This window comes from Necator americanus, chromosome III (genome assembly GCF_031761385.1).
Source record: "Necator americanus strain Aroian chromosome III, whole genome shotgun sequence".
NCBI lineage: Eukaryota > Metazoa > Nematoda > Chromadorea > Rhabditida > Ancylostomatidae > Necator > Necator americanus.
Genome location: NC_087373.1, coordinates 29,873,095 through 29,898,383, shown reverse-complemented (window position 1 = coordinate 29,898,383; position 25,289 = coordinate 29,873,095). Strand labels below are relative to the sequence as shown.

Sequence of the window (25,289 nt, the reverse complement as noted above, 5' to 3'; positions counted from 1 at the left end):
CTGTCTGACTGACTGGCCGCCGCTAGCCTTGCTTGCGATCAGGCTGCCCTCATGCCTCTTACTGCGCCGCCACTGAAGTCATGCTTGGTTAATTTCCAGTGCTGCTATGTTTGGATTTTCTTTTTGCAATTTTCGTGCTCTTATCCAGGATATTGTTCGTTCGTTGAGTTCGTCGCATTTGAAGCAGAAGACATTTTAAGGATTCTTTGATGAGGGATGACCTTTTCATCATATCCGGCCTATACGGAGGATATATCCGTTGCTGGTTCATTATTGAGAGATAAAATTTCTGGACTATATGAATCTATAGTTAAAAGAGAGAGACGATGGTCAGACTGGGACCTTGCGTCGTCTTGGAGGATTATAATGAAGGTGCGTGCGAACACGAGAATTTATGTCTTCATTCTTTCGTAGCAGCAAATATGTGAAAAATTTTATCGAAGAATCATGTGGTTGGGCCCTCTTCGGTGATATTTCTTAAAATAGTTTTTTAACCCTTCGCAAATCTCTCGTTTCCCTTGTCTTCTATTGCTGAACTGTGTAAGCTGATGTTTCCCAGGCTTTACATCTGGATAATATTTCAGTTTTGGTTTGGTGCAGACAATTAGAGAATTGCAGGAAACCAGTGTAAACCTTGCAAAATTCTCAGAAACGAACCCGTTTGCCTAAAAACTTGACGCTCTAACGTCGATCTATTAGTCTGTCTCTAATGCCAGTTTCTATTCGTTGAATTGATAATTTTGCTGTTGTTCAAGTAAATTCTGAGTCGATCTATTAGTTTTTTGGGGGCTTTTTGGGATTTGCATGAACAAGTTTTGAATACTAATTGGATGATTTCTCATAAATGACATCAATGCAAGAGCCTTAACTAGGATTTGATTTTTAAATATCGAGAGTTTGTTCGAAGAAGTGCAAATTGAGAAAGAATGTTCTTCTCTTCTACTTTTTTCTGTTGTACTTTTTCCCTTCGACTTCCTACTATTCAATTCGTTAAAGGCTGCGCTAACTTTTTTTAAGCGCAGCAAATTTTTCTGTTGAGAAAAGTACTTTTACATAATGATGTGGCTCTCAGATGTAACATTTATTTCCATTTGTTTCTGCATATTTCCGTCGAACTACTCGAAAAACAAACTTGAAACAAAATTGATGGTGACATTGCAATTTCCTTCATATAATAAAAGCTTTTCAGTTAAAAAAGATTTTCTTAAAACATCAAGTCTACTAATAGTCTTCGCTTTGTTTGTGCCATTACATCGGTTTTGGTTGTACGGGAAACGTTGGACGGGCCAGGAAGACAAGAATTTGGGAACATCTTATAACATACTATGTACCCAAACGATATAATGGAAGTGTGTGAAATAATTTCTTTTGTTAGGTTCTGGGATACATTGAAAAACCAGAATTTCACATATTCTAGAAGTACAATTTCGTATGATTCACAGTCGAAAGCGTGTGTAACACGAAGTCCAGCATTATCCTGCCTTTCCACAAATTAATTTTCAGAATATCGAAGGAAAGAGCTATGAAACTTTTTCGAGCAAATGATGAATGAATGAGTAATGCGATTGAACAAAGAAGCATCTACTTAGTGTGCTTCCGAAAATTTTGCTTCCTTAAGAACCTAGGTATTTCATTCTACAAGTCTTTTTGGCATCAATTTTTGGCATTTTTGACATTTTTGGCTTTGTACAAAAATATTTTTCTCAGTGTTCTAGCAGCTTTTAGGTTTATTGAAAATGTCAGCTTTGAGCTGAGATGTATTCGTTTGAAATTTGCACTTTCTTTTTTTCCGGGCGGCAGTGTAATTGATGAATTTCTCACTTCAGCGTTTCGGCCTGCCATCTCTCATTTTAGAATTACATCATCCGGACGAAATTTGTGGATATTAGTAACGTTTGTTTTGTCTTTCTGCTTGTTGTTGAGATTACTTTGTTTTTGAAATCGCTCCCCCGTTAATTAACATTATCTCTTTGACTGCCAATTAGCTGAATGGCATAGTTATTTCAAAATCTCTTCGTCTCTATGAGGGAAGTTAGTTCTGTTCCCTATAGGGATACGTTCTAGTGTGGAGTAATTGGGTTTGCGTTTCGCCTGAATTGAAGTCTCCGTGTCATTTCGAAAAGCAGAACACACTTGTACCCATTACCAGAGTATAATTGAAAATATTTTTGGTGGCTGGATGTTGAAGCCGTCCCATCAAAGAAGAAAGCAAAAAATTTTAATCCTCTGTTTGATCATAAACTGAATTTTTATACGACCTTGGACGAAAATTCGAAACGAAGTGATGTCATATGTTTCCATTCTTTTGCTTGCTTTTTTTCTTCTCTTTCCTTTCTCTTTTTTTTTGAAGAAAGGTATTCTTAGGCAATTCGTGAGAGCTTTTGAAAAATCTATGGTTTTTTTCTCTCATAGATGGAAGGGCATATTTTTAAAAATCAGTTTGAAATGTTCTAGCTAACAATATTTATGTGATTAAGATACAGGTTTTATAGGTGGATAAAGTTCAACTGGTGGATCGTTTGGGAGTTGAACCGAATGTTATCGGCACGTTACACGTAACCACTTCACATATCATTTTTCGTTCAGAAGAGGGCAGCAAAGAATTATGGGTATGTGTCTTACTTACGATGTTTTTTTGTTCTCGTTTGGTTCTGCCTCGTTACCATCGTCTAAATATTTCATTGTTATTGATGTCATCATTCCTTGTGTTATGCCATACATTTCCGATAACTCATGGCCGTTTGTGGAATGCCCGAACACTTTATCTTTCTGCGGAGGCTATTTAGGACGGCTTAAGTCAACGCAGTACCTAGCTCCGAGCGTAACAAACTGCCATGTCACACTTCTCTGGCAAGAAGCTTTCTGTTACTCACTCGAAACCAATTTTGTCCAAGAATACGCATTCAAGTACTTAGCACATCCGTGAGAATTGAGCGGCCCATTACGAATGAGGGGCTTTCTGGAAGGAGCTCGTGTGTTTTCGTTGCTTTACTCCAAACGCTGATGAAGTTTATCGCTGACTTGGACTTATAGATGTGCCCATTGGAAGTTTGCTTTCGAATCGTTGGAAGGAGGGAGAGAGACCCTTTCGTGTCCGGTATCTGTAAATGCAATCTGTTTCTCTTCGAAGTTCATATTCGCTTCAAAATACCCGTTTATCATTGCTTGCTCACGCCTGAGCACTGTTCTCATGCTTTATGGCCTCAACCACAGAGGAAAGGGACAGAATTTCGTTGGTTTTCTCCACTAGTACTAAGCCCACACCAACGGGAGCGTTTTTTATTCTTAAAAGAAACCGAATAATAGGGTGGATGCTTGTCCATAACGAAGTGAGTTTTTGCCACTTGTACCGCTGTGACCTATAACCGCCTGATATTCTGTGTATAGACCAAATAATCTATGTCGTCGCTGGTGATCCACAGAGGAAGACTCATTCGCCAACAAATTTTCAATCTAGATTTAGGCTTTTTAGATACCCGGAACGATTGAAACACGACCCAGGGTGGTGTGGCATTGCCGGATACGTAATTGTCAGCATCCTCATTTAGGCCTCTGAAGACGTTAAAAAGCCGAAACAAAGGATATTTAAAAATGTAGGAACGCAATAGCAAAACACATGGTTACAAACACAATTATTATTTGATTATTTCAGAGTTGCTGACCTTCTCTGGAAGTGAAATATGGAGTATTTGAATTGAAAGTAATCGTGAGGTAGAATAAGGCTTAGGCAGCACATTCAAGCCTGGTAGAATCTCCGAGCTTCATAGGGAGTGAAGGCTCCTTCTAGGTGCCGTGCGAATTTCGTGGCTATGAAGCAGAGCGGCCAACATGGCCACAGTAGCTTTTTCATGTAGCAAATAATAGCATGAGTAGTGATTAACGCTATCTGTTGTGCGGGGTTTTCCGTCTCGTCATAGGAACATCATTCAACCGGCGAGTTTGTTGTAGGGTGATCCACGTATCATCAGGCGATCACGATGTGTTCACTGCAATTCTCTGTGATTAAAGGCATCACCCCACGAATCTGGAGTGGTACGGATTTCCGATGGAGTAATCATATACACGGGGTCGTAGATTATGTGGAGGAGGGTGATTCCGTTCATTTCTTCTCAATTGCCGTAGAAAACGGCCCGGAAGATACGGCTTCAAGCGTTCCGGCGCACTATTTTCTACAAGGAGTTCGATTGGAGCGCGCAAGCCCTGTGCGGCGCCGCATCTTCCGGGCCGTTGTCCACGGCATTTAGGAAGAAATGGACGGGATCACCCTTCTCTCCTTAATCTACGATCCCGTATACGAATACTCCATCCGAAATCCGTACCACTTCAGATTCGTGGGGTGATTCCTTTAAGAGACATTTCCTTTCTGTGATGGTCCGGCATTACTCCAGCGCAAAGCTAAGTCAACTCGTTGTGGTCTTCTGTGTTCCGGGACCTGTACTTATAGTTAAGTGATATAAACCTAATAATAATATATAGTATTACATGCCTGTACATCAAACTCGGTACTTACGTCAGCAAGAGCTCCTCAGGGTCAAATTGTCTTGTTAATTTGATCCATCTGAAATAAAAGCAGCTAAATAAAAATAAGAAATAGGAGCTGGGTCATAAAGTTTTGACCAAAGCGCAGATATGTACAGTATTATAATCCATCAATTTTGGATACAAAGCGCTACTCTTAAACTATCTGCACATTTACGTGCATGTCCACACTCATGACATCACAGTAACACATCGTTGTGCAGTGATGGAAACTCATGAGTCATATACATGAGAAAACTGACGCAGAATGAGAAATTGACTGTGTGGATTTTGAAAGCGAACCTCTTATGTTCGCATATACAGGATCATAAAAACTCTTGTATGTGCGTTTAAGCAGAAGTTTTACTGTTGTCGCAGCATAAAAACAGTAAAACGGTAACTATATCTGTTCTGATCTGCATATATACTCGGTCTATTTTGAAATTTAAACAATTTTTGGTCTCGCTTCTACTGCTTTGACTATAAATTATGAAATTAATATCGAAGTAATTACTGTGGTGTCTGAATAAGGTAGTAATTGCCTTCTCTGATTTCTAATTACCTCTGCAATAGATTTTGCTCACCTTGCATCTTTTGTAAAATGAAATATAAACTTGATTTCTTGAACAGCGAATGAGAAAGTGTACTTGGTCAAACAACTACTAACGTCACAATTCAACACGGCCACATGTAGCATGACATAAAATTGGGACGATGTTGACACGAGCGATTCATTCTGGAAAGCAGCTATGTCCATACGTCGTCATGGAATGGAACAGACGTTTGATGGTGATTAATTTCGTTCATCATTCAGCATAGTTAACTTTTGCCTCATTGTTGGTGACTTACTAGTTCATTTTGTATTAGATTGGATTTAGGTTTGGCGAGTTTCGGTTATTTATGCACTTGGCAAACTCTTCCGGGAAGCAAAAGTTGGTTTCGAATCCCCAAGCATTTCTCAGGTGCTAATATGCACTAGTGATAATAATAAAACTGTGCGATGAAGTGTCTGGCGTTAATCATTTGGCTGGGAAGAGCGCCCCCACGTTCACTTCAATTCGGAATCGTTCGAGATTCACGAACGTGTAACTGGCCCATACAATGACTTGCGGAAGCTAACCGATGTCCCAAGTCAGTGTTTTTATCATCCCCGACAAGTCTGATATTAATTTATCGACCCCGGAGAGATGAAAGGCTTGGTGAGCACTGGGGCGGATTCGAACCTCCGATCGATAGTGCAGCTAGCGGAACCTCTAACTGCTACACTACACCTCCAAGTGATAATAATGCTAGGTAATAATTAATAAATTAATAGCATGTAATAAGTAAAATGTAATTTACGATGCCAAAGAAATAACCAATACCAATGTTTTTATTTCATCTTAAGCCCGAAATAATGGAAGCAATCATTGCAGATAGCCAATGGGTTGATTGGTAGTGTGGAACGGGGACCACTTTCCGCAGCTGGTTGCCCTTTAATCATCCGGTGCAAACATTTCCAGGTGATACATTCGTTTCGTTCCTGTTCTAATTTGATTCTATCGCTTCGTTCCTCAGGTTATTAATCTACTCATTGCGAGAGACAAAATTTGTCAAGATCTCTTCGAGACGTTACTTAGGTGCTCAAAGACAGGTGAGACAATGTCCGTCATGACTTTCTTTGATTTTTTTTTCTTAACGTGATATTCTGTTTAGCGGGGAATAAAAAGTATACGTTTTGTTTTGGATCATCACTTTTTGCCTAGGAATCACTTTACTTTTTTAAGGATGTTTATTTAGTTACTTGTGCATTTATTTACTATACCTTAACCTCATTAAGGTTCTGCAATAATTGGGAAAAGAGGAAAAGAGAGGGAGGGAAGAAAAGAGAAAAAGTTCATCAAATATGTGAAAATGATTTTTCGAATTAGTTTTCTTAAACTTAGCTGTTTCAGTGAATGTCTGCGAGTTAGTGGCATTCGAAAATCGTGACGTAGCCGAAGATGCTCGAGGTTGGGCTCGATTAGATTGGGGAGTTGAGTTCACACGACAAGGCGTCGATAGCGAGTGGTGTGAAAATGATCTCAATGAATCATATCGTGTAAGTTCCTGTTTTTATTTTTATTTTTATTTTGAAAATTGTTGTCCAGATCTTCCTCGTGTGCTAGTCTGATGCAATTCTTTTCGCCTCCATTACACCTTCATTTAATAGTTGCTACCATTACAACTAGGTTTTGTGAAGTTTGTTTCTGCCCCAAAACGTTAGAAGTCAGAAGACGCCACGTTCAAATTATTCCATACATGGAACACTCAATCTGACCAATGAATAGAAGTGAAGTTTTCTGTGAGTACAGTCCTTTCATAGAGGAGTCGGACGTGTCACTCTGATAGTTTTTGCTCATTTCTCTCATCTCCCGAAATCACGCTTCGCCAAAGGCTTTTTGGAGTGGTTACTCAAAAAAGTTCTCACGCCGACTAAAACTCCACAGGTGTCTAGCGGGTTCGAGAACAAGTTTACACGGGATGAAGATTTAGGATGTTGGGGGAATTACAACTTTATTACTACCGTCTCCTTTCATGCATTATAATTTTTCAGAGAACCATTGAGATTTTTTTCAGAGTTGTGATACTTACCCAGAGCGACTGTGGTTGCCTGTTACCGCTAACAAGACGACTCTTTTGGGTTCGTGTCGATTTCGATCTCGAGGACGACTACCTGTGCTTACTTATTTCCACAAATCAAATGGATCGGCTATTTGCCGGTAACTTATTCATTCGTTTTTGTGCCAGTGTACTTGCTATTTTTTCTTTCCTTTTTTCCGAATACCTATTTTGTCAGCTACTTTTTTTGACATTTCATTCCTAAGAAGAATTTCCTTTCTTAAGGAAAAAGATAGAATTCCTAAAGCGCACAAATTTAATAAAATCTCAACCGCATTTTAAACTTTGTGAAATTTGTTTGTTTTGGTTTTTTTTTTTCTTCTGAGTCAAATAAGAAAGACTTGTTCTCATAAATTCGTAACTTTTCACGTCGCACATCTAGTTTTGATGGAGTTTTCGTGAATATCAGTCATGCATACGCTACAATTTGCTTTAGATGTGCTCAGCCGCTAACCGGGTTCTCAGCGCGTTGTGTCGAGGACGAAAAACTGATGGAGCTGATAGGAAGGGCCAATAAAAATTGTGACACTTTGTTCCTTGTTGACACGCGACCAATGGTTAGTGTTCATTCTCTAACTTTATGTTCCCTATTTCCATACAGTTTAGCTTTCCCACTTAATTTGCTTTGAAGGTTAATGCAATGGTTAACAAAGTACAAGGTAAAGGATTCGAAGACGAGAGGAATTATTCGAACACGAGATTTCATTTCTTTGATATTGAGAACATTCATGTGATGCGAAACAGTCAACAAAAACTTCTGGAAGGTTTGTCGACGGTTCCACTTACCTTTTTTGGTTGTTATTAACAACCTTTCTTAAAGCGTGTTACAAGTGTCGGACTATGAGCGAATATTTGCGGACCCTAGAATCGTCTGGTTGGCTGAAACATCTACGAGCAATTGTAGAGTGCGCAACATTCCTAGCTGACTCAATATCAAGAGGTAGTTGACTTATACTTCTCATTTCTTGCTTTTTTTCAAATGTATAAGCGTAGTGTCGAAAAATTGACTCATTTCTTCAAATTTCTAGTCGATTCTTTATCATTTGTTCTCCATCAAGACGCAAGCATAGGTGCGATAGAAAGGGGCCGGACCCCCTCTCCTCCAGATGAAGGAGGCCTAGCTCATGGCGTGCAGGTCAAGTGATCCGTTCGCTAACCGTCCAAAAGTGAAGGGAGCTGGAGCACCGGCTCTCGCTATCGCATGTATGGCGCAAGAAATCCTTTTAAACTTCGCGAGCATTTTTGTCACTCATATAACACGAGTTTATCCAGAAATCAAACTTTCACTCCAAACTAGAAAAGCGCGGATCTAAAATTTTTTCCTAAACCTAATTTAGGCATCTCCTGCGTGGTGCATTGTTCTGACGGATGGGATCGCACATCACAAACAGTATCACTGGCACAGTTGTTACTCGATCCGTTTTTCCGAACCATTCATGGATTTCAGGTGATTTGCACATGGACGTTGTTTTTCTTTTTCTGTTCACAAATCTCTTTCATGATTAATGCTTTTCTATTCGGTTTAGGTCCTAATTGAAAAGGACTGGTTAGGATTCGGACATAAATTTGATGATCGATGCGCGCACATTGGAGCATTAAATGATGAAGCAGCTAAGGAGGTATTCATCTCATTTATAACCTTTACGTTTGATTAGTCGCATTCAATGTCATGATTTAGGTTTCGCCGATATTTTCTCAATTTCTGGACTGTGTTCATCAGGTCATGTGTCAACGTCCGAGAGCATTCCAGGTTCGTATATACCTCATAGGAAAACTTATTACCGTAGTATATGATGCTTGAAAGGTGTTTTTGCAGTTTAACGACCGGTATCTCATTGACATTCATGAGCATGTTTATTCGTGCCAATTTGGAACGTTTATTGGGAATTGCGAGAAGGACAGAAAGGTTGGCTCAATTCTTGTGTATCTGTTAGTGGTATTCTGAGCTGCCGTACTTCGTTACCGATATTTGGGTTTATGTTATACTGAGATCCTTCTAGGACCTGCACATCGACAGGAGAACAAAATCATTATGGACATATCTGGATCATCGACAAGATGACTACCTCAATCCGTTCTACGAGGTAATTTTTGGGTTTGTGAGGGTCGGCTTAGGTCTTTTTTTTTGCCTTTTTTGGCTTAGGTCTTTTCGGGAATTGCCTTATTCAATAAGTATAATTGGTCTCTGAACTACTTCATTGAATGACAGGCTTGTTTAGCCGACGACTTTCGGTGTTCTCTCGGGAATAGAGACGAGAGCATTTGCATTCAAAGTTTGGCATGGTCTATACAATCGTTTTGACGATGGTCTCTTGCCAAAAGAAACTATGACTGACATGGTGATGACAGCAATGGAACATGTTGGGGTGCTGGAAAGTCATATAGCTGCATTACGGATAGTAAGTAGAATCTGGTTTCATCTTCGAAGTATTTAATTTTCGAATGATTTACTCAAATTCCTTGCTTTTTCATCTTTTCTGAAAGTTTTAATTCTTTTTTCTAGAGTGTTTTACTTTATTTCGTGTTGTTGTTGGTGCATGACAAATCGATTATTTTAATTCAGTTAGTTTTAGATTGCTAGTGCAGTTTTAAACTCTTTTGCATACTTGTACAACTTTATTCTTTGAGGAAACTTGCGTTCTTATTCGTCGTGGTGTTTGTGAAAAAAGACTAAACAAATTATTTCCTTGGGCTTCGGCTATTTTGATCTCCTGCCTAGACTTGCTAAAAGAACGCCATTTTCAAAAGAAATCGCTCTTAACTTCGTTTGGCTGTGCAGCAGCTGTTCTTTTCTCGCTTGAAGTTCCCATTCTTCCTTTATGCTGTTTTTTCAGCGAATCGCAGAGCTGAAATGCCAACTTGGTCGAGGAGGAACATGTTGTGGGAATTCGATGGCAGATAGCGGTCACAGTAGTGGGACCGGTCAGTCGGAAGAGCGACTCGCGCCAGATCAACGACCACCCTCACGCGAGAGTGGCGTATATGAGCAAAGCATGTCACATTCGGTTAGTGTCTGGGTGGTTACCCAGTGGTGCCCATATTAATTATGATGGGATTCGCTAGTGTAGTGAAAGTATAGGGATTTCCACTTTTTTCAAGGAAGAGGCGCTAACTCGTCTACCAGTACGATGGCAGCCACTGAGAGATGCTTCGCACTGTACATCAAAGTCTTGCAGAGCAGAATTTGCGTCGGCTGTCGATCGACGAATTCATTGTCATCGTTGCGGGAAGGTGAGTGTCCGTGCACTCTGGGAGTTTATGAAAATCATGAAATGATCTGAATATGAGATCAGAATATGGAATATCAGAATATGCGATTTCGGATTTCTTGAAATGCTGGTACTGAAGAGTACTTTTGTGATTTGTGTGAAAAGAAAGGTGTGTTCTTGATAGGAAGAGGGAAAAGGGAAATATTAGTTGTTATACTAAATATTCAAATATTTGTTATTATGAAGGAAATATTTGAAATTTGATAAATGAGTAAGTGTATTCACTCTTCGGACAGAATGAGATGTGTTTCATTTCTTCAAATCTTTTGTGCACAAAAAACTTTCTGTTTCACCGGACTCGCCGAATTTTGGGCCTCATGGGATGGAAATAGGGATATATAATATATTTCTGTATGGAAATAATTCAAGAAGGGCTGGATGTTGTTTTGTTTTGTAACACTCCACCGTGTAGAGTAGTGCAGCCTTAAACAATAAATGGCATAGATGAAAGAGAAGAGCTTTTGAATAAATTGCCATTCCTAACACTCAGTTAATTTTTCCATTTTTGAGGTATTCTGTCGACGTTGTGTGCGAGTAACCGCGGATGAACGAGAACGTATCTGCGAAGGATGTCGCGCAATCTGTTGAGGTCTACTATGAGTGAACGCTGTATTTTTGTAGGAAAGGCCACCTCATGTGGTAGTGATTGACAGAATTTGGAACTTCTACAGCTCAAGAGAAGATGTTTCATCCAAAAAATAGTTCTTCTTCTGTTTTCAATCACAATCATACTACAACAGAAAGTTTTCAAGTGTTCACAGTCCCAGGGAATTTGAGAAACTCCACCGCTTACACGTGAGGTGCCTTTCATCAGTATTTTGATTCCTATAATGTAGAGGCATTGGTCTGATTCATTGCCGGAGTGTTTCTTTTTTCGCCATGTCTTAGCATAATACTTGTCTGGTAGGATAAGAACACTGACTTTACGCATCGGTTAGCCACGCGAGTCGCTCACACCCGAGTATAGGCTAGTTACACGCTCGTAAACCTCAAACAAATTCCGAAATGATCTGAACGTGATCCCAAACGGATTGTGTAATGCTAAACACTTTGTCCTTTTATCCTTCTTTGAAATCTGTTTCGTAGGTTCCTGAAAACTGTAACATAGCCTGAATTTCGCCCAACTACATGGTCAGCTTCATGAATGATCTAGTCGTGGTGCTCATTCTGAGCTTATGTTTTTATTTTACAAATGTCTTTGTTTATGTCTGTCATAATTAAAACTGAGCACTGATAATTGTAAAGTGGGTTCTTTCTCTGACCATTCCGTTACTTTTTTCTTTGCTTTCTACTTTACTTGTGAATACTGATAACCGCGGGTTGTTTTTTTTTCTTTTTCGCTTGATGTGTTTTCAGAGATTAGTATAGTAAAGTTGATTTATTTCTATTTTATCTTTTTTCTTCCTCAAAAGTTTCCTAGCTATAAAGATAAGAACACAGCTGTTTCTTTTATGGGGAACCGCGGCATCTATATTAGTGTTCACGTACGTTTAAAGGCAGCACACCACGAATCTGGGGTGGTACTGAGTTCAGGTGGAGTGTCCGTATACGGGGTCGTAGGTTATGGATACCGGGGTGGTTCCGCTCATTTCTCCCTGAATCACTGCAAGCAGTCGACCCCTGAATGCTGTTTTGTACGATGCCTTCTATTGCAGCGCGCCACCATTGCATGCGTAGCGTCCCTTACTGCCTATCGGGACAGTCCGAATTGATTTTCGACGAATCGCAGGGCGGAGGCGGCGCAAGGGGTGGAGCGTTGCAATAGATGGCGTCGTACGAAGCAGCATTCTGGAGGCTGCTGTTTGCAGTGATTCAGGGAGAGATGGGCGGAACTACCCCGGTCTCCATAATCTACGACCACGTATACGGATACTCCATCTGAAATCCCCAACACCTCAAATTCGTGGTATGCTTCCTTTAACGTACTCTGCACGTCTGGCACCCCCTTAATCATCTTCACTCTAATTTTATGGAGTGCGTGTGCGGTAATGTGACAACTTTAGACAAAATGCGGTCCTTAACGGCCACATTAGCGGCGGTGCTTATATGTGAAGTGTCACGATGTTGTCAATGCATAAATGAGTAGGTGTCATCGTTTCATGCATCGGGGATTCTAGATGTGAGGAAGATGCAGTTATTTCACGGTAATCCGTCGCTCATGCTCATTTTTTATAAGTCATAGGGAAATATGAGAGAAAGAGAGTTGCACAAATGTCAAAGGACACGTTCTTTACCGACTTAGAGGCAACGTATAGCGAGTAACTCCACGAAAACGTGGAGTCGAATTGTAGATTGCGGAAACAGGCTTGACTTCTCCCCCGTTCTTCCCTGATCGTCGTAGAAAAATAGCTTCGTTCAAGGCGGCGTTCTTTCCTACGAAATTAGTTTGTTCTTCACTCGTGTGCACGTGCCGCCTTCAGCGGCGAGCGGTGGTGGATTGATGAGGTCCTCTCATCGGCCTATTCAAGTAAAGCCGATAAATAGACTGCAGAGGGAACCGTGCAGCACCAGAGTGGGTGTACTCACGTATTCTGTAAGAAATAAAGCTGTTCCCACGGGATTTCTTTTAAGACGATTAGGGAAAGATGAGCGAAATGACGCTGGTTTCCGTAATCCGTAAGAAACCGAATGCTATGTTTTCCTAGTGTTTCCGTACCATGCCAATTCTGTCATATGCTGGCTTTGAACAGCCGGTACCTCGCGAATTTTTGAACAGTCGTTGGTATAACTACTTTAGAAGGCAGCAAATTTCAAGAGACGGTACGAATTTCCAGTTTGTCCTTCATTTCATACTTTGTTTTGGACGGGTGTAGAAGTAAGAGGTTCGGCTGTGACAATACAATCGATGGTTCAAAATCACCCCAGTGCCAACCAAACCTTTCATTCTTGCGGAGACTGATAAATTGATACGAGACTTATTGAGGAGGATGAAAACAAGCAGACATTGCATCGTCCCCGCAAGTCATAGGAAGGCGACACATGTGTTTATAAACCTTGAATGATTCCGAGCTGAAGTCGAACGTGCTGGCGCATATCCGTCGGGATTAATCAACGCGGTGGAGCCCATTATTTATTTATCTTTTATCGGTTCTCTTGAAAAAAAGATGAGATCTGTGGATAGATGAGCATTACTAAATCAAGTTTTCGTGGAAGGAAGAGGAAAGTTGCTATGGCGGTTGCCTAATATTATAGGGCATCGCCGACACCACAAGCCGTGGAGGTTCATGAAAATTTTGTCGAAAATGAAGTGCTGTGGTACGGGAAAGCTTACATAACCTTTTTTTTGCGCTGGACCATGTCTTATGCTACAGAACGTTAAACGATTGTTTTGCATTTGAAACTTCATAATTGTAAGCATATTGGAATTGCAGTTTGTTGGATTTTGTGGGGTAAGGCCCTGCTGATTCTGGAACTATTCTCCTCCGGGCGAATTTCTGATGTTTTTTTTTCCCCTGGAAATAGCGGTTTCCTTGAAGGGAATTGGAGCTGTTCAAATATTTGCCTCGTAAGTTTGTGTTGTGTACTGAGAACAGAGTTTGTACTGCGTATCTTACATCAATGGCTCAAGCGAAAGGGAGGAAGCTGGGGTGGTGGAAATCCCTCGCAAAAGTCTGATTCTGTAGCAGTTCAGAACAAAACAAGAAAGTTCCACAAGCTGCACTCGTGCACGTTACCAACGAAGAAGTATAGCTACAGGTCAAAACGGCCTAAAGCTCGATGCAGTTGCGCAAGCGGCGGCGCTCAGAGCGGCGCGGTTGAGACGGCGGCCCGATTCGAGGTGGGACCATCGCAAACTGCAACGATGAGCAGTGCTAGCATGGGTCCCTCCTCGATCCAAATGGCTACGGTACTACGATCTATCGCGCCCCTTTGAGGGCAGCCGCTTACGCAACTGCGTCATGGGTCATGAGTACTGTAGAAAGTCTCAGTGACTATGAAACTACAAAACTTCTAGCCTTACTTGAGAATTAGTGTATAGTCGAGTCGAAACAACCTGAAGCCTAGTGCCGTTGCGTAATAAAGCTAGCGCTTGCGATCGTGATGGGACATCGCCTGCTGCAATCGGCTGCAAAAAGGTAAGGGTCCCACCTCGATTGCAGCCGGTAACTACTTGAGCGCAGCCGCCTACGCAACTGCACTAAACTTGAAGTCGTTTTCGTCGGACTGTAGTAAAATACAAAAAGTCAATATTCCACATTTCACATTTTATTCAAATCATACTGATTCTCCATGGAGCACAAACGTAGGTTGTTCAGTGACCTGATTCGTGGATGGTGCTGTTGCTCCTTTTAGATTCAAGTAGAGATCGGAATTCGTGTGACGTACACGGTTCGACTGCATTTGTTCGTGGTTGATGGAGAACCTGGAAAATGTGGTGGGCTTTAGCGCACTGTGATCGGATGCTAGTACTGTAATCCGATTCACAGATATAATTCAAAAATATGGAGTAAAAATATTTCCCTAAATCTATTGTCTGATTATTCCTGCTTTTCTTTCTTTTTTCTCTGATGTTTTTTCATTTATTATTGTTTATTGCTGTGTTCTGTCATTGTAGCGGAAATCAGTGCTGAAATAGTTCATGTTCGGCTTGATGTATGGTTTACCTTGGCAAAATTGCTGAAAGGTTACTTCCTGGGGATTATTGTTCTTTATTCCAGTGTTCCTTAGAAACTTTCTTTTTGGGTGAAAAAAAAACTGCAGAAAAAATGTGACGTATGGAAGAATTTCTCTTTTTCTTGGACTAGAAATAACTACCCTATCAAGTAGAACCATAAGCATATGCACTTGAGTGAATAGTGCAAACAAACAGTAATGGGAGAAATTTGATGAAATGCAGGAAATTGAAGCGGGATATACTGAAACAGCAAAAACTAGCAGGAAACGATGAGATGGGGGACCGATTGTGTCCGTGGATGATTGAGGTGAAATCTTGTTTGCAAATGAATCTGCAAAAATTGACAAAAATTTGAAATTTTAAGTGTTTTGGTTTCTTGAAATTCGCTGCCGACCGATCATATTTATGTAAGTACTGTATGAATGATGAGTATAAGTAACAGATATTTGTTTAGCTTAACTACGTCAAGTGTAATTGAGATTTTTCACTGATTTCTGGAGCGTTAAGATTTTTTCAACAGAAGTAAAAGAGAGGGAGGGAGGTGTCGCAAAGGGCGTCCCAAGGGGGGAGGGGAGAGGGACGAAGGAGGAGGATCTATTCTTTATTATACTACTCTATTTTTTCTTCAATTTATTCACTAAATTTTCAATTTATTTAAAAATATTTTAATTTTTCAATTTATTAAATTTCTAATTGCTACACCATCGTCTATTTTAGAAAGAATTAGAGGGAATGGGTTAGAGGGTGCGATGTCGATTTCGGGAGGATCGCGTTCAAATTACGCGGCTGGCCGTGCCTATCATCCTGGATCTACGATGATGTAGCAAGGTTTTTTCATCTGTTACTACTGCCACGTAATTTGTTGATTTGTGCTGCGGCATGCCATTTCTATACTCCTCTTCAGTCGTTCATCGTCTGCTAACCCATATCTTTCATGAATTCCCGGATCGCGAGGTTGCTTGACGTATTTATGGTGGGAAGATGTTAGGAGGAAGATTTTGCGGATACATTTAAATCACACAGTTTGTTCCTAATAAGTAAAAAAACCATTGTCTACAGTTGTGTCAACGATTGATTCTGATTTCCGTGCTGTATTCCGTTTCCGAGCGTTTTCGGCGTCATGGTTATGGGATGCGCACTTGATGCTGCAAATTTTTCTCGTAATATCAAATAAAAAGCCGTAGATCAGCGCGAAGATCGAATGGTATCGAACAAAACTCAACCCGAGGACTTAAGAGGCAGCGTTTACGAAAATTTTCGATCTTTCGTTCCTCCTAACAGCAAAAATCGATCGAGACGTACATAGCTTGTTGTGAGAATATAGAACATCACCTGCAAATCCAGGAATCGGATGGGTGAGGGGCACCAGACTGTTCAGTGTACACGGAGCTATTCCTTAAATCAGCACTTTCCTCTATAAATGATGAAATCCACGTTACGGGTTTTCATTCCATCGTTTCAGTAACCTCTACTTGGATATATAGAATGTTATGTTTATTTGTTGCACGTTGTTACTGTAGGTGGCCATTTCATTTTTTTGTTTTATCGATTTCGGTAGTCACGTGATATCACGCGGCAAAGCGCTCTATAGGAAGAGCTCGCTCGCAGTCATCGGAAGCTCGTCATTTTGTCTACCTAAGTGTTATACTTCATTGCGAAGAGCTGAGGTCGGACAGCGAGTGACTGGACATTTCGTTCGACCTGGCGACAAGGCCCAGAACACTGGAGCAGTGGCACGGAAGCGGCAGTATCTCCAAAGAGAGTTTCTGGAAGCGGGAACGGTTATAGTCGAACACACAGTAGGCGACGGATCGTTGGGCTAGTCTCAGAACTCTCTTGAAGTCTTGGCGCTATGACTGAAACCCGAGCTATTGAGGGCGTGAGTGGAGCCAGAGCGACTGGCACCCTGAGAGCTGTCCACGTTGTAGTTCGGCGGAACCTTTGTGGAATCGCAGCGCTGCATGAGACAAGGCGTCTGGAGGCACAGCCAGCGAAGAGAAGTTCCGTGTGATCGTCCTCTTGTACTTTCAATACCCTACTTGTATTTGTGTGTTAAAGACATCACCCCACGAATCTGGGGTGGTGCGGGTTTCAGGTGTATAATGCCTATACGGGGTGGTAGATTATGGAAGGAGGGTGATTCCGTCCATTTCTTCCTAACTGCCGTAAAAAAAAACGGCACGAAAGGTGCTGCGCGTGCACAAGGCTGGCTCGCTCCAATTGAACTCGCTGTAGAAAATAGCGCCCCGAAACGCTCGAAGCTGCATCTTCCGGGCCGTTTTTTTGCGGCAAACAGGAAGAAATGGACCCCATAATCTACGATCCCGTATAGGAATAACTCACCTGAAACCCGCACCACCCCAGATTCGTACGGTGACGCTTTTAAGGATAAACGTTGGCCGGCAATTTTGAGTTTAGTGAAGAGAATGAAGTCACAAAACGTTCCATTAGCGTTACCCCAATTAGAGGTAAACCAACGCAACATCCACAAACGTTATTACATGTGTAAAGAGTTGTGTCGTAAACTGATCAATCTCGTGCTGCTGATTCGTTTTCTGGATTTGAATAAGGTGTTTCTTGTTTTTGCTTCGCCACTTGCAAATTGTGGCCCTAATCCTATTGTCCGCTGGAGAGCACTCGAAAATCGACAATTCATCGGAATACAGCCTCCACCCTGTCTACACTCCTGTGTACAATATTCTACATAACTTAGCTTCCGAACTTGGAATATTGCCCATCAAAAGAACGAGCATTTGTTAGAATGGACAATAAGTGTATGAAATATAACGTCGATGTGACGCCCACCTAAGGAGGCGAGTCTCCTTCGAATTTCCGCATTGAATATCAATAGAATGTAGGGGTGGATGTAAGTGAGGAATGCGTTGTAGTAATAGAACCAACCTATCATTCGTGTAATGGCCGACTCCAACTGAAAAAAACAGTTCTTGCATAAAAAGAATGGCTTTAGTTTGAAGAAGTGTTGCAGTAGTTCGAGGCGACCCAAATGTGGCACTTGTGAAAATTTTAAAGGCATCACCCCTTGAATCTGAAGTGGTGCAGATTTCAGATGGAGTATTCTTATAAGGGATAGTAGATTATGGAGAGGAGGTGACTCCGTCCATGTCTTCCTAATTGCCGTAAAAAACGGACCGGAAGATGCGGCGCCGCACAAGGCTGGCGCGCTCCAGTCCAGTCGAACTCCTTGCGGAAAATATTGCGCCGGAACGCTCAAAGCCGTATCCGTATCTTCCGGGCCGTTTTCTACGGCAATTAGGAAGAAATGAACGGAATCACCCTTCTCTCAATAATCTACGATTCCCTATAGGAATACTCCACCGGAAATCCGTACCACCCCAGATTCGTGGAGTGATGCCTTTAAACGAGCGAGAAAAGATCTTTGAAGAACCTCATCGTATTGGAGATAGATAACGCTGAAGTGTATGACCATTACTAGCAGAACAATATAAACACCAAAGGTCTGCATTGTCAGTTGATACTGACTGTGTTCTCTGAAAAAAAAAAACACATATGAGAATAGGGCATCCAGAAATTCGCTGGAACTTTATACAGTTAGACAGTATATACAGACCTCTGGAGGGGTCAGGGCCAGCCAGATCGAAGGGAGCACACAATCTACTTTAAAAATTTCCATTTTGTACATTTTGCTTTGCGCAGAGATGCGGTAAACTTATGCGTTGAGGGATTCCCTCTCAACCCTGTGTTTGTGCTAGACTTTTGCCGTTAGTTCGCAGTCACCTGGGTGAAAATTGCGCTTCGAACGCAAGTCCCCACGTTATATTATGCCATAAATAAATTATACCATAAATAACGTCTTTTTTGATGAACTGTACTTAAGAAACAGCGCAAGAAGATCTAGGAAAAAAGGGAGATGGAGAGAACATTTCGTTCGGCGAAAATTAAGAGGACCACCCCTTTGTTTATGCGAAATTTTGATCCCGCAAAGTTTTTAAAAGAAGTTAAAACCTTACTTGATAGCATATGAATTTGTGACGACTCGAAATAACATCAACAGACAGCACACGGTGCAGGCCAAAATACAACAGTAAACCACTATTGCAGCCAAAAGAACATCCACCTGGAAGAAAATACCCGAGAATCTCTCCTTGAAATTTGACTTTAGGTAATGAAAGCGATGTTGAAATTATCCTATTATATGTGAATACTAAAACATTCCTAGGAAATGCATTAACTTCGTAGCTACCGCACATCCTTCTCAGCTCATCCCAATACTCCAGCTGAAAATCAAGGAACATTTAACAATTTTTTGTCGATGAAAAATTGGAGGAGAGAAATTTCGCTGTATCTCAATCCATTATGAAAAACAGTTCGCAGTTGCAAAAAAAGAGATTCATGTAGTTTGGGATCAATGGGACTTGTTGAATTTCAAATTTAAAAAAGTTAATGAATCTCTTTCCGGGCACATTGAATGCTAAAAAATACAAATCAGGTGCCCCTAAGGATCAGCCTCAATTAAAACCTTTTAGTTTACAACAAAAATTTGTGCTTAAAACGAAGAAAATAAAGGATAAAAGGATAAAGTTTCTGGCGTTAATCAATCCGCTTTGAATGCGCCCCCACGTTCACCTCAATTCAGAATCGTTTGAGGTTTACGAACGTGTATCTGACCTATACAATGACTTGCGGTGGCTAGCCGATGTGCCAAGTCAGTGCTTTTATCCTCCCAGACGGGTCTGCTACCAATTTATCGAGCCCGGAGGGATGAAAGGCTTGGTGAGCACTCAGGAGGATTCGAACCTCCGATCGATCGTGCAGGAAGCGGAACCTCTAACCGCTACACCACACCCGCCAAAAGGAAGAAAAACGAATAAAATAACGAAATTATTCTTAAAACGAAAAGTAACCGCGTAGAATGCAAATATGTCATACAATCTTACATTTCTTTTGCAATCAGCTGACCTGTAAGTCGCCATCAGGGATGAACGGCATCAATTCATCATCTATTCTTGAATAACTGACGTTCATTTGTATGAATATCGGCCATGCCAACACAAGCGAAACCATCCATCGAAATATAGTGGAAAGACAACAGAGTGGATGATCAAAAAGCTGAAATCTCATAAGGACGATATTCAGAGGATTACAAGGGGAAAGATCCCCTCAAGATTTTTCACTGATAATTTGGTATCTTGGCAATATTATCGACGTTGTTCAAATCCCCCAATAATCAAAAACCTGCGAGATTTTAATGATGAAAAAAGAAGATTAATGATAATTACCACAACCTTCTCGAGTACGTCCTTCCCGTAGAGAGTATCCGCTGTTCGTTCGAACATCAGGGAAACGATACCAAAAACTCGAATGAATAACAGCATGAACGTTAAGCCAAGGCTGAATGCCGGCAGATAGGTGAAGCGATGACTCCAAAACATCTCCTTAGCGAATGATAAATGCGGGAAACATTCCAGAACAACGAATAAGATAGCGGAAGTGAGGTCGAAAACACCCTGAAAATCTGTTAAGTCATATGTTGACGCGGTTTCAGACTAGTATCCCAAGAGGCAGATCGACTAGGGGATGGTGGTGACCAACGCTAGGGTCGTCCCTGGTCCCGTCAGGATTCTTTCGATTTGTGAATGTCAGCAAACCAGTTGTAGAGGTAAATAAGTGGATCTGCGGAATCCTTATGTTCATAAACTAGGAACAAAGTGTTCGGACATGATCGACCACTATTTTAATGGTAAGCACGAAAATTCTTGGATATCAGCATTAAAGAAACGTTGATGGGTAGGTACGGTCGCATTAGTTCGGGATGGCTATGGTAGAGATGCGTAAGCTATGGTGTTTGCGGTGAAAGTCTGGTTTGGTCCAGTCGGAGTGCTTAAAGGCATCACCCCACGAATCGTATAGGGAATCGTAGATTATTGAGAGAAGGTTGATTCCGTTCATTTATTCCTAATTGCCGTAGAAAACGGCCCGGAAGATATGGCTTCAGGCGTTTTGGCGCACTATTTTCTACAAAGGGTTCGACTGGAGCGCGAATCAAGTGTGGTGGAGGAGTTCGATCGGGATGAGATTAAGGAGGGTGATCCCGTCCATTTCTTCCTAAATGCCGTGACAACGGCCCGGAGCGCGCGCCCAATCGAACTCCTTGTAGAAAATAGTGCGCCGGAACGCTTGAAGACGTATCTTCCGCGCCGTTTTTTACGGCAATTAGGAAGAAAAGGACGGAATCACACCCCTCTCCATAATCTACGATCCCGTTTACGAGTACTCCACCTGAAATCCGTATCACCTCAGATTCGTGGGGTGATGCCTTTAAGCTGAGGGGGCCCCACTGCACCACTTCTTTTGCCACCGCTTACACCAATGCACCACAAGTCAGAGCTTTTGATCCGACTATAATTTTCAGTTCATCATTGCTAGTGTGGATGCTTCGACAACAAATAGTAACCTACGTTCGAGAGTGTGAGAGCGTAGAATGAACTCCTGAAAATCCGTACTCGTCGATGTGTAGCGATGACATAAAGAATTGCAAAATAGGCAGGAAAAGAAATCAAAGTAGCACCGAGAAAGAAGCACACTCCAGTGAAAACGAGGCTCATTCCTGAAATACAAGCTGATTGGACGACTTGGTTTGAGTTTCAGAACTGAGAAAAGTCGAAGAAGACGCGTTTCGAGGTTTAAATGCGATCTGTTGGAATCAGTCATTGTCTTCTTCCGCTACGACCTTCTACTTCTGTAGCTGATTCGTGCATAGTTTGAAGGTGTAACTACTATCTATTATTTACTATTTTTATTACTATTTGATGCTACGGCTACAGAATATTGTTTGTCATTTTTTATGCATTCAATGATGGGGATAAGTGAGATGTTCTTAGAGGAAAACTGGCTTTTGTGTGTTAGAAAATAAAAAAGGAACCTTACATATATTAAGCTGGGAGGAAAATTCTCGAAATATGCAAGACTCGAACTTTGCCTTTGATTTTAAACGATTTTAATTTTCCAACACGAATAAGCGACACGCATTGGGTACAGGACAGCAGAAAAGTCAAAAAAATTGAAAGATTTGAGCTACGGCAAGAATTGAGCAGTTCTTAGTCACCCACTTTACTCATCAGATCTTTTTCCTACTTTTTCCTACGGATTTCCACCTTTTCATGCACCTAAACCGTTTTCTGGAAGATAAACAGTTCGAGGGGTCAAACCGAGTCCGCAAACGCGTTTCAACAGTTTGTCGACTTGAGAGCGCCAAATTTCTATGCAGATGAAATTCGAAAATTTGTTCTACGTTGGCGAAGGTGTCTAAATGCTAATGGTTTTTATTTTGACTAAATTTATCTCTTAACGACTTTTAGGCTTGGACTTAGACTTAAAAGCTCCAAATTTCGATTATTTTCAAACCTAAGATAAGGATAAAGTTTCGCGCAGACTCCGCTGGCATGGATCGGTCCAACTCCGATTTTAACTCCCCGAAGGAGCTCACGAAAGAAATCTTTGACTTATGTTTTATGTTTTCCAGCTTTTCAATTTTTATCTCCTCCCGAAAATTTATCAATTAGATCAGCTCAACTGTTAAGATCAAAGTAAGCTGACCTCTTGTCTTCTTAGGATTAGAATCTTTATAGAAAATTCGGTGCACTATTGCGGTAGGATTTCTAGCAGAACAGGTCTGATATCTCTAAAACCAAGACGAGTAGATAGTTTTCTTGGTTGCAATGGGACTACGACATGTTGTGGATATTGAAAAGTCCAAATGTTCTGGAAACAATTAAGTTTGGGACAACTCTGAGAGCAATACCTCTCCAAGTAGGATTGCAGCATCGACAATAAACAAATGAGCGGATGATTGCCGCTTGAGCAATTCCTTTTAGAAGGAAACATTGTGTAAGTTGAGAGAAAAACATCCACAGCCAACGAAGAGCAACATTTCGTTGGATAGGCAGACAGCTCTTCTATTCACATCACACTGCTATTCATACTACTCAAAGGTTGTTCTAACCCTGACCCATATATCGAAAAAGAGCTCTGTACGATAGGTTTTCGTGAATGTCTGACCAATTCTTACACCCTCTGACCTTATTGTTTTGCTACCTTTAAGTAGCAGGTTTGCGTCCTCCACTTGAATACTTGGATGATATTCTTCAGTTCAAGGCTACGGGTCCTTACGTGAGTTCGATATGAAACGGTTCTTCGCAACGAATCAGAAGAAATTGTAGGGGTTGTTTGACAACTGTTATGAGAGTTGAATTAAATCAAAATCGCAATATGTTTAGCCTAAACAGAGTAATTCTGTCTGAAATTTAAGTTTTGAGTAACTCAACGCAATAGGATTTTTTGAGTTATTGTTTCTATTAATATAACGGGAGTAATTTTGAAAATGGTTGTTCACAAAGAACAGGAAGAGATTTTTTCGGATTGAACAACAGAAAATCCTTTTTTAGCTTTCGACAGCTTCTGTGGACGTAAGATTTTGGGATAAAAAATCATCCTCAATCCATTTATTTTCTGTAATAAGACTATTTCGCGTCAAACTATTAGGTCAACCTATAAATTTCTTTCCACGGACCGTCAACACTACATACAATTCACAGTTATTCGTAAGCCAAAAAAAAAAGAACAATCTATCGCATCAATGAACGAAGACTATTGACTATTCTGCTTACTGTACTGTTGCTTGGAAAATTTTTGTTTTTGAATAGGAAAAAAATTTAAAAAAGGTAGTTAAGTGCGAAGAAAACTTATAGGACCTTCTAATGGACCAAGGAGCCTTACTTATTTTATGACTGCAATATATAATAGCTGTAATATATATTTATATTTGTAGCAAACAGTGATCTTTCCTACGAATCCCACCCGTATAGAATTCATCGTAGTCCTAGGGCTTTTTTTGTAGAGATTTTTTAAACTTTTAGTTACATTCTATAATTTCTCTGCTTCCATAGTGATAATGCTTCAATTCCGGGCTCTTTGTAATGGAAATCAAATGCTAAAATATCAAATAACTTTACCGAGTACGACAATTCTGTATTAAATAGAAAAACAGGTAGGTTTTTTTTTAGCAGTGAATCTCAAAAAAAGCGAGAAAAACAAAGACCACATTTTTTTTGTGCTCGTTCAACCGCACAATCAAAATTCAAGGTGTACCGTAAACGTAAAGTGAAGAAGTCGAAGAAAGGTTGCATTGCAGCTTATTTGATCTACCAAAAACGCATTTCGTGCAATAGGGCGAACAAAATAAACAACAACGGATCCGGGGGGATCCGGCTAGCAGGAGGATACAAGCAATGTTAAGCAACTATGACGTGTGGTGAATGAATGGTCATTCAACCTTTGAGGCCTCTTGAAGAAACTTCCTCATGACGCCGTTGCTTCTTCAAAACAACATTCAAGTGCACTTAAGAGCATACCAAACAAGGCCTTGGCGACCATTACCAGTTCCACTTTCGTAAGGAAAAAAAAACTTCTTTGCCCACTATTGTATTGTATAACGAAGCAACCAGTGCTGAACGGCTCAATTTTTCCATAAATTTAACGTATTGGCTCTTCACCTACGGATACGGTGGAGTATTTGGCGGATGGGTGTTCGATTTAGGTTCAGTGCTACTGCGTGTTTCCTTCCCGATTGTTGTGGGCTCCCTTCAGGTGAGGCTCGAACTGCTTCAGTGCTTTTTATGATCCGTTGAGTACGTTAGTACCTTGGTGATTCCCTCTATAGAACCCTGAACACGTATCCTTGAAATTCCTAAGCCATGTACGGATACAATACAATATACACGATACAATACAATAAATGATACAATAAATGGGTAAAGAATTTCAAGGAGACGGGTTCAGGGTTCCAAAAAAAACCACCAAGGGATTGACGTACTCAACCAACCTAACAAATCATTGAAGAAATTCGAGCATCACTTGAGGGGAACTCACAACAATCAGCAGAACACGCAGCAGCATTGAACCTAAACGGAACAACCGTCCCCCGAATACTCCACAGATCTGTAGGTGAAGACCCGATATGTTGAAGTTATGGAAAGTTGAGAGGTTCGGTAGTAGTCGCACTATCATCGTCTGTGTGAAATGGTTTCACAGGAAATCCACGCGGTGAACCAATTCACTCGTCCATGATTACTCAATGGCAAATAGTTGTATCCTGAAGAATCCCACTCCCACTTGTCTACCAACTGCCCAGAGATGCCCTACTACATTCGGATTTTCCCGCTTACCTCTGCCACGCTGCACTAACCGGATAATCCCTAATATCTTCTCCA

General features: G+C 41.0%; 2 protein-coding genes across 7 annotated transcripts in view; one reads left to right on the top strand and one right to left on the bottom strand.

Annotated features, from left to right (window-relative positions):
* The window catches only part of RB195_011402 (uncharacterized protein), a gene marked incomplete at both ends in the record, with an annotated part of 30,305 nt that extends 19,290 nt beyond the window's left edge, over positions 1–11,015 (top strand). For all 3 annotated transcript variants that reach the window (XM_064192798.1, XM_064192800.1, XM_064192799.1), the window contains 17 exons: positions 2,493–2,609; positions 5,934–6,020; positions 6,076–6,151; positions 6,453–6,598; positions 7,117–7,259; positions 7,595–7,715; positions 7,790–7,922; positions 7,979–8,098; positions 8,496–8,605; positions 8,685–8,777; positions 8,837–8,908; positions 8,975–9,064; positions 9,159–9,242; positions 9,378–9,557; positions 9,993–10,163; positions 10,258–10,389; positions 10,938–11,015. In XM_064192798.1, coding sequence (XP_064050381.1) covers positions 2,493–2,609; positions 5,934–6,020; positions 6,076–6,151; positions 6,453–6,598; positions 7,117–7,259; positions 7,595–7,715; positions 7,790–7,922; positions 7,979–8,098; positions 8,496–8,605; positions 8,685–8,777; positions 8,837–8,908; positions 8,975–9,064; positions 9,159–9,242; positions 9,378–9,557; positions 9,993–10,163; positions 10,258–10,389; positions 10,938–11,015 — 1,953 coding nt within the window. The remainder of the gene's footprint in view (positions 1–2,492; positions 2,610–5,933; positions 6,021–6,075; positions 6,152–6,452; positions 6,599–7,116; positions 7,260–7,594; positions 7,716–7,789; positions 7,923–7,978; positions 8,099–8,495; positions 8,606–8,684; positions 8,778–8,836; positions 8,909–8,974; positions 9,065–9,158; positions 9,243–9,377; positions 9,558–9,992; positions 10,164–10,257; positions 10,390–10,937) is intronic.
* A 3,627-nt stretch (positions 11,016–14,642) lies between these two features.
* Positions 14,643–20,453, bottom strand: RB195_011401 (uncharacterized protein; the record flags this gene model as incomplete). 4 transcript variants are annotated; one of them, XM_064192797.1, is made up of 7 exons in its annotated part: positions 14,643–14,836; positions 16,345–16,437; positions 17,848–17,971; positions 18,449–18,551; positions 19,032–19,138; positions 19,981–20,130; positions 20,307–20,357. In XM_064192797.1, the coding sequence occupies 7 exons, from the start codon at positions 20,355–20,357 to the stop codon at positions 14,643–14,645; spliced, it is 822 nt and encodes a 273-aa protein (XP_064050378.1). The 4 variants fall into 4 exon arrangements, with proteins under 4 accessions (XP_064050378.1, XP_064050377.1, XP_064050379.1 ...); XM_064192794.1 differs by lacking the exon at positions 16,345–16,437 and having other exon boundaries at positions 14,723–14,790; positions 20,307–20,453; XM_064192796.1 differs by lacking the exon at positions 16,345–16,437 and having other exon boundaries at positions 14,723–14,790.
* Positions 20,454–25,289: the final 4,836 nt, after the last annotated feature.